General features: G+C 39.0%; 1 protein-coding gene across 1 annotated transcript in view; it reads right to left on the minus strand.

Annotated features, from left to right (window-relative positions):
* The window catches only part of LOC145779149 (FERM, ARHGEF and pleckstrin domain-containing protein 1-like), a 44974-nt gene that overhangs the window by 11522 nt on the left and 17669 nt on the right, over window positions 1-15783 (minus strand). The window contains exons 5-10 of the mRNA XM_082590726.1: window positions 15153-15300; window positions 12053-12154; window positions 11210-11382; window positions 9973-10132; window positions 9454-9544; window positions 9034-9171 (exon numbers count right to left, since the gene is read on the minus strand). Coding sequence (XP_082446852.1) covers window positions 9034-9171; window positions 9454-9544; window positions 9973-10132; window positions 11210-11382; window positions 12053-12154; window positions 15153-15300 — 812 coding nt within the window. The remainder of the gene's footprint in view (window positions 1-9033; window positions 9172-9453; window positions 9545-9972; window positions 10133-11209; window positions 11383-12052; window positions 12155-15152; window positions 15301-15783) is intronic.

Consider the following 15783-nt stretch of genomic DNA (forward strand, 5'->3'; position numbering starts at 1 on the left):
TGGAAACTGTATTTACAAAAGAATGTTTATTAATAATACAATACTAAGCAAAACTAACTTTTCTCATTGCTAATTATGAAATTTGCACTGATTTGCTGCTACTTGGTTGTGTTTTTCAGCTCACCGAATTTGTTCGCACCGGTGACCCTGAAGTGTTTCACAATGTAATCCTGAAGTATGTACCTAAGAGGCTGGCATTCAGTTATGAGGGAATGGTTGCACGTACAAAACTAGCTGCTATAGAAAACAATTGCAATGTTGGTCGACACCAAGCAGATTAGCTAGGTTATGTTATGCTAGGTTATGTTAAGCAGATGAAGCTAGGTTATGCTGTCTTTACACTTTATAATTAGGCTGTGGCTATGTTTACATTATATAATGTAATAAGAAAGTGCTCTGCTTGCAAAGAATTGCTTGTGCAATGTACGTAAAATCCAGGACTGTGTACCAGAAAAATATGCCCAGTTGTTTGAGTTAGCTGTTCGTGGAGGTTTATCTGCTCCTACAGATGTTCGACTGCGCTACATTATTTTCTATATATTTGTGTAGAGATCCTACCCCAATCAAGGAACTTCAAACATTCTCCGAAACCAGGCAACAATGAGCGACTTGGCAATCGTGAAACCCCCCCTTTCAAGGGTTAATATGCTTGCCCGGATGGCAGCAGGGGACCTGGAGCCACCGAAAACACATAAGCCTAACAATGTCGGCGTTGCAGCAGTATTAATCATCTTTGTTTAATTTAAAAAAAAAATGAATACGGTCTTATAATATTGGTGTTTCCATGTAGCCTTATGATTTTAAATGTTATAAGTGAAATGTTTATACTAAAGTTACATTTTATGAGTGTTTGCACATTTTTCCTCACCATGTACTCAATTGGAAGTGGCTATTTTTCCACGCTTAATGTCATGGTTACAATCAGGTGTTGCCAGAGTTGGGATTAAAGTTAGGAAGGGTTAGGGTTAGGAATACGATTAGCGTTTTGATCTTTGCCCAGGACTAAAAAAAGTTTGTTAACCATGTATCGTAATGTTTCATAGTGAATTCATCACGAATGGAAGGACATTTCAATCTTTCAACTATTACTTCCTTGTCAAACAAGACTGGTGTAAATCCCTTTCAACAGTTTGAATATAAATACTGTCCCAAGCAAAACTCTGGAGAGGTGAAAACTGTATTTACAAAAGAACTTTTATTAATACAATAAACAGCAAGATAACTTTCATTTTCATTAAAAATCATCAGGCAAGTGGTCATCAATGGCTTCTTTGTATCCTTCGTACTGGCCATCTTCTTCAGGAAATCTGTTGCGGATTGCAAGGACTGCACAGGCAGGAATTACTTTACGCCTCTTTTGACCCAGTTTTCCATATATCCAGAAGTTGAAGCTGCGATAAGCAACATATCTGTACAACCTGTAAAATAAAATGTGATTTACCGAGAAGTGTAAAATCATCATTTTTTTTTCATTGCAACATTTTCAGTAAATCACAATGTAGAAAAGCCCTGGGCTAGAACTTTACAACATAGGGTGAGAATGGAAACCTTGGGATTTGTGACCCAGGCAAGGGTGCATGTACAGTGGTACCGGTAGGCTACCGTAAGTTACTCTGGTCTCTGGATTTTACACTACCATAGGCTATGTGTAAACACACATATATAAGAACAAAGTTCACCATGTGGGTTCTAAAACTGCAAAGTTTGGATAATATTTTACAATTATCTAAACTGACCTGTTTGAGATTGGATCTCGGAGATCTTCGCCAACCACATCCTTTAGTGCAGCCATAATTGCTTCTAAGACTTCTGTATCCAGGTATATCTTTTCAAAGCTGCCGACCTGGTTTATGCATTGGCGGGCTATGTCCGTTTTGGCTACCACGGCGTCAATCTCCTGGCAACATTTTCCATCATTGTTGGCATGATTGCACAATTTCCACACCTACACCATTTCAAATTCTCCATCCGACTGCTGTCGGAGCTGGCACTGCCAGAGCTCGAATCCGAATCACAGTCATCTCTGTCAAGGCAATATCTTTTTGGTTCAAACAAAAATCCTTTTCTGATTTCAGACATTTTCAAAGATTACGACTTGTGCAAGAAGCTGCCAAGAAGTGCAAGAAGTACTTATGAAGCTGCCAACTGAGTGAACAACCAAACACGTCATAAGGCACATAGCGCCATCCGGTGGCTGATTTTCTTTTCGTTATATTTGCCAAACAAAAAAGTTTATCAAAAAAATTTTTCGAAAAAGGTAATGTTTAAACACCAAAGAATCACCAAAAAAAATTTCATTTTTCATTTCAGGTCCCCTTTAAACAATGACTTGAAACCAGAGCAGACTAAACGAAAGATAGAACGCTCTAGGGAAGAAGTTAAGCTTCTGTATATCACATACGGTACAGAAAGCCTGTGCTCAGGAGCCAAAAAGGACAGAAATCGCCCCAGAAAATAAAATTTACCATTTTTACATCATTGTAACGTGAAACGATGTAAAACTGACACCTTCTGCCGGCTGGGGCTTGAAGTTTAGCAGGACATGGCCAACGAAAGAGAATATTTTAAGCATTTCAATGAAACATTATGTGTTCAAAATATTAACTTGTCACCCAGCAATTACATCATTTCTCCATTACAGCTCAGATAGCATAATTGTAAAACATTTTACATGTGCAGTGAATAATTAAACTGATATCTGAGTCTTCTGCGCTTTGAAGTAGATTTAGACTGAAAGCACAAAGTAAATTTTGTAAAATGTACTACTTAAAAATTATGATAAACTTAGCAAGCAGCATGCTGCATGTAAAAAAAAAAAAACATGTTAAAAATTATTGAAAGCTCTTCTTGTATGCAGATGTTTCAGCGATTCAGTGCTTTTAGAAGTTTGAACGATCTGCTTTGAAAAAAGGTTAAGTACCATCACCTGTGCCTTGGCAACAACGGCTTGAGCTGCTGTTGTTGACCGTTCTTGTTTGTTATAGTAAGCCATGTTATAGGGCGACCTGCTCTATTGTTTAAACCTTCAAACATTAACTCTAACTTTCAGTTTCAAACAAGAGCTCGTACTGTTCCTGGTAGAATGCAAAAAGAACTCATCTATTATTCTTTTATTTTCCGACGCCTCAAAACGTTGAAACAATGTAAAAAGGATGTATTTTTTTCGTTTGGAGTCCTTTCAACTATGAGTTGTGGGTACAACCTCGGCAAGCAAATCAGCCTTTCTTACACTGATTTAATATTTTCAGACGTTAAATCAGTTTCGTTGTTGACCACAAACTTTTACCTTTTAAAATTGGATCATTCCCAGTTTTCAACGTCGCTATGTATCGAGACTTACTCCTGTGCACACAAAATCTGTGCGATATTACGTTTCAAACCTCGGCTCTGCCACAGGTCAGGTATTCGGTGGGTTTCAGTATTTTGTAATTTTATAAATTAGGTTTGTGAAACACTTGTCCCATCAAATCGGGTTTTATGATGTTTCTGCCCAGTCAGCAAAAGTTGTGTTTTTGACATCGTTTCAACGTCGCTAGACAAAACGATGTCAAAAAGGCAACGTTTGCTCACTGGGCAGATGTCACATGATTTTACTCAAATCAGCACAAAGTTCTTGAAGACTTGAGCCTGCTAGCAATCCGTGCATAAGCAACATAAGCCACTATTTCTTTACCAAGTTACACGTTTTATTAAAACCACAAAGGATCAAGTTGCGTTTTCGCAGTGGTTTAACATTAAGAGCAACGTAAATCAACGTCAAACTGACAGGTCTTCGATAACGAACACAAAATGTTCAACACAAACACCACAATAATAAACAGTTGAAATTCCCATCATGTTACGTCGCTTCAACATACTCTAATCAAAACATTGCAGACTAATGTTTTAACTCTGCGACTTCACTTGGGAACGACTCTAAAAGCAAAACGACAAAGAGTCCAAAACAAAAGTATGAAATTATTGAAATCAATCGAAAATTATGACTCTACGCAAAAGTTCGCCATCGTTAGCCATCCGACGTAAAATTAAACCAACAATTCTGAGCATCCTTATCCCAGATAGCATAGTGGCTATTCAGTTGGCAAATACCCAACAAATAAAATTGCCACAATTACTACAAAGTAGCTTTTGGCTGAGCACTGTCACAGTAGCAGTTCGATAATAGCGTCCAAGCTAACAAATCGGTCCTTTTTACATCGATTCAACGTTTACGGATGTCGAACCAATGTAAAAAGAACTGATTTGCCGGCTGCGGTAAGACCATTCCCAGTCAGCAAGTTTGGCGTTTTCACATCGTTTCGAAGTTGTAACGAAGAAAAACGGCAACTGTTAGTGAATGGAAATTGGAGACACATGCAATCGACCATCAAAGTCAGTAACCAAATGAAAAGCGAATTTAAAAGCGTTTGCAAAGTTGCAGTATCAGCTCTGAGCATGCTTGTGCAAATCCGGCAAGCAAAGGTTACTTGTTTCACGTAGTTCAACATCACTATGCGTTGAAAACATGCATGAAAAAGTTAACCTTTGTTTACAGCGGAAAGAATTAAAAGTTCGATCGATGATGAATATAATTGCTTCACAACAGGGAAGAGCAACAAGCGACCAATGGGTTCACCTCAGAGGGGAATAAAATCACTCAAGTAGACCCACAATGAAAATTGTTGCACACCCCTGTTGTGCATAAGTTACTGGTGTCAACATCGATCTTCCTATTCACCGAAGCAAGTTAAAAAGCATAGGTAAAGATTGCAAGTAATGACACGGACAAAGCTTGTAGTGTGAAGCAGTGATTAAGTAGGCGAAAGCTAACACGATGGCACAAAGGGGTGAAGCTAATTAACCCGGCCAGTAAATCAGCTCTTTTTAAAAAGAACTAATTCACTGGCTAGCATAGATTAGGCAAACACATGCGGCATTCGCAGAATTAAACCGAACATTTAAAGACTGATTGTCAGTCGTTAAAATTAGTGAATGTGAATTATGTCTAACGCAGCATCCAATTACGTTGCATTGGGAAAAAACGATCTCACTTTTTAGGCTGACGAAGTAGGAAAAATAAAAATACAGAAAAATGATGCAGGCAACAAAGCAGAAAACGTTTCAGGAATGTTTCAATGGTGCAGCTCACACTGTCTTGAGGTGACAGTGGGCATTAGGACAAGTTAAGCAATGGAACAAGTTAAACTATTTCAATTTAGACTCTTAAAAAGTTAAACTTTTGACCAGAAAAACTTTCATGAAACACCAGTCAAATAAAATTCAAATTTTGTCAATTCTTGGTTTGATATGATGAAGATAAGCAACTGAAAAGTGAGAGTAAATTTTGACTATTGGCAGACTTTTCGAAACACTCCACACTTGCACTGCAGTGCGGACGTTTAAACTTGGACATAACTTGTTCCAATCGCTGGAGAAACACCATTGATTTGCGATAGGAGGGGGTGGAATGTACTTTGTTGGACATGGAAAGCTCAAGTGAAAGCGATTCCATCCCAGATAGCAAATCTGTCATTTTACATTGATTCAACGTCCACATACGTTGAATCAACGTAAAAATGATGGAATTTTCTGTCTAGGTTGTGATATCCATGCATAAGAATTTCCACATCTCGTAAACCGTCCTTTTTGCATTGATTAAACGTCTGCAGACAGTGTATCAATGCAAAAAGAAGGATTTATGTACGCAAATGACAACCGTGAGCAAAGACAACTGCCAACTACGCATGCAGCATGCAAATTATTATCCGTCAGTCGACGCTAGTATCCAGAAAGCAATTGTTCGACTGTCTACAAATTCTGATTTCAGCAGGTAAGATACCTGTATGATCCTTTTATGGGATGTAAGTCACAATTTAGTCTGTAGGTTTGGGTCTTTGCCATCTTAGCCATGTAATTGTGTGATGTGTAACGTATGAACCTCATTTACAACTGTCTTAACGGCCACGAACGGCAGAAGAGTTGGCCAAAAAATAAAAAAAATTGTGGCAAGTGAAGTATGAAAGTGGTGCATTATGATAACAGCAAAAGCCTTTCTATAGACAGCAATAACTGATTTGATTCAAAATATATATTCCACAATAAGCTTGGAAGATCTATCCTGATACTTCATGACAAGACAGAACTTTAAAGAAGTATAAGTGGCTAAGTTCACACGACGAACGAGAGAATTTCGGTTTGGAGCGCGGAACTTGCTGTTTCAACAATCGTTTTTGGTAAAGACGGTTTTGGTAGAGATGGTGTTGATCAGGGGCGTATCCTCAATGGAAGCAAGGGAAGCATTGCTTCCCCTGTCAAAATTGAAAAAAGAGAAGCTGATATTTTTCAGTAAAACGATTTCGTAATTTCTTTACCTAAATGCGATTTAGAACGGTTTTTAACTCATGCCCCCCGTATGATTTTACCTCGGTTTTAATTTTAAAAAAGTTGGAAGCCAACGGAAGCGAAGATTCGTATTGCATCCGTTGCTCTCGTTTTTGCAATAAGAAGAAACAAGTTTGAAAGAAAGGAAAAAAGCAGCGCAAAGTTTTCGCAATTTAGGTTTCTTTTAACTAATCGCTGGAAGCGATTTAAAAATTGCTTCCAGTCGCGGGGTTGCCAGATTAGCCAAATTCCGCAAATTAGTTTTTTTTCAAATAACTCTTCAAAATGCATAATAATCAATATGTCTCTAATATTGTAACCTTACCAGATGAAACCATATTCAACATTGTTCAATACATGTTCTATACTTGTTTAATACTCGTAATGTGGCGGATCAAAACTCATCCGCTACTTTTATAGGCTAACTTGCTATTTTTTGGGCTACTTTCAGAATTATTTTTGCTACAATTTATTAAAATCCACTACAAGTTATAAAATATATATGTAAATTTTATTATTTTTGATAGAAACTGGTAAATATATCCATTTGACCTTTTTTGTCTAATATTTTCTTTGTTTTGGCCTTTTCTTTGTATTATTTTGACTTTAAGACTTTTTCATAGTCTGGCAACTCTGCTCTGTTGGATGTTGTGCCAGTGAGCTATGTAATGAGAAAATCTAGGGCACTGTTATGGTTATAATATCGGCCTTGTAAGCAAAAGTTTGAGCCAAATGTTGGCTTTACACTGTTATCCTGGCTGGATAGACTTTGGAATAAGACATGATATGTGAGGTCTAAGCTAGACTTGACTTTGTAGCTGAGTTTTTGGTGTTCTCTAATTATAGTCGCATTTTTTGCCCTTTTCCCGTTCGTGTGTAAGAGCTACCTTTAATAAGTTAATAGCTGATTATCTGCTAATAAATTTCATACAAAAATTACCCTAAAAGTGTTTCCAGAAAGCAGTATAATTCATTATTTGAGTGTAATTTTGCAAAAATTTTCCGGGGGAGCATGCCCCCGGACCCCCCTAGAAAACACGTGCCTTCGGCACGCTCTATTCCCCCACGAGTTTCATTGCTTCCCTTTCTCAACCAACCAGGATACGCCACTGGTGTTGATGTTTTTGTGCAAGTTTCGTGGCATGGAAAACATTTTCAAAAATCAAAATTAAACAAAGATATCATCACAGGTTGAGGTGAGGAAATCCCCCTTCAAAAAAGTTGCTTTTTTACATTGTTTTAACGTTCCCAGACCCCAGACGTTGAAACCATGCAAAAAGGTCAACTTGTTAACTGCGATCGTGCCAAGGAAAAACGAAACTTTTTTCAAAATCAGGCCAAATTCAAGTTCGAAAAAACAAAGCAGTTTTTAAAAGCAATGTTTGAGAATTCACAAATGAACCGTTTTGATATTTTCCGGATGATTAAACTGTCTTTGCAGAGCGGGATCAAAACTGTTACAATTTGTATCCGTATGTGCAAATTTAACAGCAGATCTATCTTCGTTGCTTAAAAGCACCCCAGTGCTATTAGTAAATTTCCGCCGGATTGGGAGATCTTTGGGCCGGTCGAAGTCCAGTCCATCGCTCGATAGTGACTGCTTGATGCGGTCGAACGAGGCGTCCATTTCTATAGCGAATGAAGATAAAGCTTTGGTGCTTCCATAACCAGCTAGCTTCCGAGGCTCTGATGGTAGCAATTTCCGGGAGAAGGAAAATGCATCTGAAGATGAAGGATCCTCCTCATCAGAATCGATTACCACTCCGCACATACCGTTGTGACTGTCATCAACACTTCCTAACTCTTGATCTTGGATAGACTCAGAGTGATGGTAAGGAAGATTGCGTGTGACAAGGTCCAGCTCGTTCAAAGCCTGATCGATGTCAGACTCCAATTGAGCTTTACTTTTGGAGCAATTGTACTTGGAGGAAATAGATGGCTTTTTATCGGTCGAATCAAACCAAGTTTCCATCCCTTCTTCCAACACCTTACTCCCTGATTCTTTCGCATCAAAATTAGGGATGTTAGAATCAGTTGAAGATATCAGTTCACCTTCATACAACTCTATGTTACTGATAGCGATCTCTTTCGGAGTAAAACTGGAGGAACTAATAAATGATATTTCAAAACCATCGTCGCCATTATCTCCAGCTGCTGCAGGAACTTGTGGAAGGCCACCAATTTTAGGATTCAAGTTCTTAATCTTTGGAGGTAGTGGAGGTGGGTGTGTTGGATTCTCACAGTCCACAGGAGGAGCAGCAGGAAAGAACCTTGCGTCTTTACTTTCATCGATTCTTTGCTCTTCCGGCAATTGAGATAAAGCTTCTTCAACATCCTGAGGAGGAAACACAGGAGGAGATGGAAGTGGCTCCTCATCAAATGACCCATTGCTACGGCTAACACTCAACTTGGCAACATTCAACTTGGCAACACTCCTCTCATGCAACTGACCACACCTATTTGCACTATCACTGCAGCTGGCTACGTTTTCGCTTGAATTAGAAGCGGCGTACTGCGTCATCGACTCACTGTTGTCATTTACGGCAGTCGAATACAACAACGAATCGTTAAAATCGTAATGAACGTCATTCAATAGATCGGGACCAGCCAATTGATTGGCGACTTCAATGCTGTTATCATTGCTAGAAGTCTGAGCATGCTGACGATTGTTACCTGGTTTCTCGTACACAGTCTGTTGTTGAGGTTGGCTGACTACCACGCTGCTGTGGAGGTTGCCGCTTTCAACTTGCCAGGACTCGGGGCCGGATGATGGGCTTTTCTCCTGGGATTTCTCAAGATCAGTGGAGTATTCTGAAGATAACGAAAAAAACAACCATGCGAAAATATGATCAAAACGTCACAACAAAGACTGAAACTTATAGCATTCGTTTGCTTCTACTTAAACTCGGGACTTTCAGGGCGTACAACACGATGAGTGGAATAGCTTCAACCTTTCCTCAATCACAAAAGTAAAAACTGTCAGCTTAAATTATTCAGGATTTCCTACACCCACAAAGTATAATTTCAATCCATATTTATAGAAGAGCTACTAAAATGCAGCAAGAAATTAATAAAGAGCGTTATGAAACGGACCTGAAGTGTTAAGAATGTGTCCGTTCACTTCTGCGTCGGCTTTTACTGGACTAGGGATTCCGAATTGAGGAATGGAATCTTCTTTGGAATTCTGGAATGCATGTACGGCGTGTTAAAGTGTCGAACTGGTCAATACTTCAGCAAGAATAAATACGTTTGTAAGCTCAACTAAATCTTTCGTTAAGCAGGTAAAAATCAAGACGTAAAATAAACCGCTAGTTTAAATGCTTAACACTTACGTTTGCTAATTATAATGCGCTTTTTCTTTGGTAATCAAAGTCACCGCCGAGTATAAGTTGAGGGGGGCAAAGAAAGAAATTCGCCAAGAAAATGCTTAGCATAAAAAACTCAAAATTGCTTTGAATTAACAATAAAATTTATTATCGACAAAAAAACGACCGTAAAAGTTGAAAAGAACGGTTAACAACATATCTTGGCGCCGGGCAATTCAAGTTGAGCACGCAAGAGGAACAAGATGACAAACTTCACACTTGCTATTGGCCAAAGACAAACCCTTACGTTCTCTACGACAGTGGTTAACTCAGGCGACTGAGCGGCGGCAGGCCACGACGTGTTGTTAGGACGACTGGTGGACCGACGACTGGATGTTCTTGTGAATGTAGAGCGGCGGTAACTGCTGCTTTGCACCAACTGATGGAGTTGTTTCTGGGTCTTTCCACTGCACATCAAAGATGAAATCAATCAGTTCTGATACGTACTGTATTGTTAATTTGACACCAGTTAAAATCTTACTGCAACGACGAAAAGCGAAATCTATGGCATTACTAAAGGCGTGTTGCAGCAGATGGTGTGTGTTTTGACCAAACGGAAGGCAGGATTACCGAAGAAAACGAGGACTTTAGAGATAACACGTTCAGTCGTTCATTCTTAAGTTGTATGCTCTAGTCTAAGAAACTATGTACTGCCTTGTTCTACTGTATGATCGTCAATAATAGTCTGTGTTTGGCCAAATATCTGTCAAAAGATTTGAATCTCAAAGTCCATAGTACTTATAAATTACATAGCCTATGAACTACATATACAAATAAACGTATTAAATAAACTACATATTTAACCATCATCACAACTTCTTGTTGCAACATCAATAAACCTATAAAAAATGTAAAATTGCTACACTCCAAACCACTTGCTTCACTCAAGTCTCTACGAGTCTGTGAGCGAGCAACCTCGGCGACTGAAATCGATACACTCATTTGTACGTGCCGTACAACTCCTGATGAAAATCGCTGAAGACCAATCTATCAGTGCGGCTACCTGGGCGGACCACCAATGGAGCTCTGAGTGGAAGAAGAACTCCTCAAGACTCCAAAGTTTCCTCTCCGACACCGGTACCCACCCAACCGGAATGCATTTGCCAAGGAAGGCCTGGGTGCTGCTCAACCGCCTGCGTACTGGCGTCGGACTATTCCGCTCCAACATGCACAAATGGGGGATGGCTCCAACCGCGATCTGTGAGTGTGGCAAGGAGGAACAAACCACAGACCACACCAGCTGCAACTGCGCTAATGCGCCATCTACCATGCGCCAAATGGTGTGCGTGGTCTGCATGAACTCACTGGATGACGAATCAATTTAATGGCTGTCGACACCTGCCTAAACATCTAGACCGTGTCGCCGCCACTGCCCAAGGGTGGTAAAAGGCAGAGCCCCTCGACCCCTGGAGTGGCGAAGAAGGTTCAAACGAAGAAGAATGTACAATTCTACCAAATCAACAAGCACATACAATGATCAATACCTGTATCTGAACGTCGACCCTCTCTTGAAAATAAGAGGCTGAGGTTTTGGTGGTAAGTGCGCTTCCAATCGGAAGAAGGCGTGATATTCGATACAAAACCTCCAGAAGTTTTTGCAAACATCTCGAGAGGTCATCAGGAAGACCAGGATGTCCCCGGCGGACCTCGGTTGGTTCTGGAAGAATAAACTTATAAAAAACTGGAATCGCTTTGGTTTAAAAACGAGATTTTAGCCAATTGTTCGTTGTTATGGAGCTTTCTTCAGAATCATTGTGGTCATCAAATCAGTCCTTTTTTGCATTGATTCAATGTCTGCAGACATTAAATCAATGAAAAAAAAGGACCGATTTGATTGCTGAGATAAGTGACTGCTTTAATTCTATTCAAACATTACGTTTGCATCGGGCGACAAATCAACAAGTTACAAGCATGCATGACACGAATGTCGCGGGGGAATTTTTTAGGATAATTCAAACAAAAACGCTTCACGAAGACAATTTGTTGAGTTTCATTAGCACAAAGGAGATCCTAAGAAATCATAGCGGCCAGAATTGAGAACAGATTTGGTGCTCCTATGCGTCTCAAATACTACACTTTATTTACAGTCGAAGTAGCCATCAAACCAAAACAAACATTACTCATAATTACATGGTGATCAGGCTGGGATCATTTCCTTATCTCAGTATCGTACTAGTATTACTAATTCAAGGTTCTGTGACATAATAAAAACCAGTCTCTAAAATAAATCTTACCCTAATGAAGGAACGGTCTGACCAGTGACCACTGACGCCAAAAGGATCGAAAAAAAGAGTAAATCAAATCAAAACAAACCAATCGTAACTCACATCTAGAGCGGCTTCCGTTTTCAATTTGACAAGAAATCTTTTCTTTTTGAAGCTAAGCTTTCGTATTCTTGTCCAGTTGAACACGTTAATCTTCGAGTCTCCCTGGTTGGAAAATAAATACATGAAAACAATATACAAAAGCGCTTTAATATATAATTCCTTAGTCTTCAAGTGGAAGGTCACTCCTCTTACTATCCCAGGTTATCGATGTTCAGCCGAACTACACTGGGAGGCAGAGTTTAGGCTTGGCTAGGTAGACGAAAGTTGTCTAGTGTAGCCTAGTCTATCCTCTACGGCAGTGGTCTCCAACCTGTGGGTCGCGACCCCAAGTGGGGTCGCGTTAACAATTCCTGGGGTCGCCATAACTCACCATATTCAATTTATTACCGAAAAAAAGACTGATACTTTTTCAAAAAAGTTTTTTGTTCTTCTTCTAGTTCGCAACCTTTGCCTGTGTTTTGGACTCCTTGGAGTAGGCCTACAGCTTGCTACCTCGTATCACAATTAAACCATTGTGGTGCAATAATCAAAAACGCAATAGTTGCGACAAGTATAGGACACAGATCAAAAGCATTGACGATGCTAGTTTAGACTAACTTTTTATTATTCAAGGTGACTCCAGAACGTGCGAATAGTTATTTATGCAGGACTGCTGGTGTAGTGTGCAGACATTTCCCCGGCTGTTTGCGGTTTCCTTTGCAGCTGGTAATGGTAATTTGTAGCTATACAGTACTAAGTATAGCTAAATAATATACAAAAATGGTAGCAAAATAAGACCAGAAAGAGATCATATTACGAGGCTATTTTAAAACTTGGTTTCACTGAATTTAATGGCAAACTAAAGTGTGTGATCTGTCTTAAAATTCTAGCAAAAGATTCGATGAAATTAAACGTCATTTAAAAAAAAATCATCCAGGCTGCGTGGATAAACCATCTGAGTTTTTTCGTAAATTGCAATCTCTTGCATCACAAGCAAGTGTGATGAAAGCATTTACTGCGGCAAATAAAGCTGCTGTTTATTTTTCGTATGTCGCCTCTTATCAGATTGCAAAGCAAAAGAAAGCCCACACAATTGGAAAAAAAATGCTGCTGCCAGTAATGAAGGAAGTTGTGAAAATCATGACTGGAGAAAAAGAGAGCAAAAAAACAATTACTTTGGAATACTTTTGTGTAGCCACATTTCTCTGTAATTGTGTGTACTTACTCTTATTATTTAGTTTCAGCATTACTTGAAATATTTTTCTCTGTATCGGAAAACAAAATGGGGTCGCATGTAAATGCTGATTTTATTTTCATTTAAATTGGGGTCGCTTCTTAAAAAGGTTGGGGACCACTGCTCTACGGTATGTCTCTTAGCATCACACCAGCAGGAAAAAAGGCGTCCTTCCCGTTATCTCTACAGCACTTGAAGGTGAAAGAAAACTCTTTTTGCCAGCGGAAAACTATAGCATAATACAAAGTCGTTTACGAACGCAATCCGTTAGAGCATCACGTTAACATAAACAATTGTTAATATTGTTCCGAAAGCTAGCGCAAGCCGCTACTACCACAGCAAATTCCAGCATCAGGCTAAAACAGGTCGTTTGCATCTACATTTGTAAAGTAACATAAACAAATTCTTCATTGCTTGGTTTTGTAGTGTCAACAAAAAAAAAAAGAACATACTGCGAACCATATTATCAATCAACGATCTTCAACCTACCCAACCAAAGAGGGCCTACATGTCTTGGAGATCTAGTGTAGTCCGGGAACGGGTCTGCTACTATTCGGCTAATCCGATTCGGCTAGTCCGATTCGGTTAGTCCGATTCGGTTAGTCCGATTCGGCTACAGTTTTGAATTGTATTTTGGATTTTATTTCACAATATCGTTTCTTTTGCATTCCGACAAAGAAAAATAAATTGAAATGAAATTTAGCACAAAATGTTTGAACTATTAAATTGAAATGTTTGCTCACATAAAATCGACATGTATCCTACGTCACCGTCTGTATGCAAACTTAGAATATATTCGAATCCTTAACTAATACAAAATTCTAAATCCAACGACGCCTTCTGTTTATTACTTAGCGATATTTAGTGAAAACTAAAAAGCGAATTAAATTTACAGTCCAATTAACTTCATCTTTTATGTCAAACGCTATTTGGCAACTGTCTTTTTTTCGTTTTTGCTGAGACTTTATCTCATTAACCTCTATTGTTAATCATGAAAAATGTTGTTTTGATGTAAAACACTTATTTTGAAAGAACCCAGACAACAAAATTCGTCATTTTTACATTGATTCAACGTCTGCAGACGTTGAATCAATGTAAAAATGACGGATTTTGTTGTCTGGGAAGGCACTCAAAGGTAAACACTAGATAAAATGCAAGAATGCAAAAGAAACGATATTGTGGAATAAAATACAAAATTCTCTAAATAAACAGAAGAATCGGGCATACATCTCTCTGAGGTTATCATTTTTAATGTAAAAATTCCTTTTGTGGTCCCTTGTCTGGAACAAATCTAAACTGTGCTGTTGAAATTTCCGATTTTAGTTTTGGTCTCAATCTCATCATTATGATTCGGAGTAAGATCTTTGTTAGATGATTCACAAGGCTAATTGTTCTGTGGAGTGAGCATTCTGTTGCTCCGGTTTTCTTTGGTAAAGTTATGAATATAGAACGTATCATATCGCTAGGGATGTTTGCGGTGTCATAAATATGATTTAAGATCTCAGTGGTTAGGTCTAAACCCCACTCATCTAAAGCTTCGATAATTTCAACTATAAAAGAAACGTTTTATGTGAGCAAACATTTCAATTTAATAGTTCAAACATTTTGTGCTAAAATTCATTTCAATTTATTTTTCTTTGTCGGAATGCAAAAGAAACGATATTGTGGAATAAAATACAAAATACAATTCAAAACTGTAGCCGAATAGGGAACTAGCCGAATCGGACTGTCGGACTAGCCGAATCGAACTGTAGCCGAATAGGGACTAGCCGAATCGGACTAGCCGAAACGGGCCATTCCGTCCGGGAACACCGTGAATCTGGGGTGGTGAAACGGATAAACCATCGGGTACAGCAGATCAAACGACCCACAAAAGAACAAACTTACCCTGAAGACAAGAACTCCCAAGTGCGATACAGCAAGATTGATGTCAGTGTTCTCCTGATCTCGGGCGGGGTGCATTCTCAAGCCATAGTTCTCTGAACGCCTGGCTATGTCCAGAAGGTGGAAGTCGGCTTTGTCGGGTGTCTCGCCCCTGCAATGAAAAACGTTATTCAGACGTAAATTGATGATTGAACTGCCCAATCGCTGCTTGTGATGGGCAGGGTTTGATACTAGTCAGCAAATCACTTCTTTTGTGCTGATTAAACGCTTCCACACGTTGAAACCATGTAAAAAAGTAATGATTTGCTGGATAAAATGCAAGAATTTCCACGCTGGTATGGGCTGCAAGTTTTTCAACTCAAGATAACCGGTTTTGCGTTGTTGCAATGACAGTTTCACAACGCAAAGTTCAATTGAAGATGTTTACCACTGGGCATCAATGGCTTTGCATACCTTGACAACAAAGAAAATTCTAACTTCTGATTCAGCGCTTTCACCAGAAGGTTATTGATAGATACTTTCATGCATAAACAAGAAATGAAACGTCATGATTTGAAATCGTTTTACTGAAAACCGCAAACGATGGAACAAATATAAGTTGTTTGCCTTTACCAAGACGAAAGTAATATCATTA

Source organism: Aplidium turbinatum, chromosome 10 (genome assembly GCF_918807975.1).
Source record: "Aplidium turbinatum chromosome 10, kaAplTurb1.1, whole genome shotgun sequence".
In the NCBI taxonomy this organism is placed as follows: domain Eukaryota; kingdom Metazoa; phylum Chordata; class Ascidiacea; order Aplousobranchia; family Polyclinidae; genus Aplidium; species Aplidium turbinatum.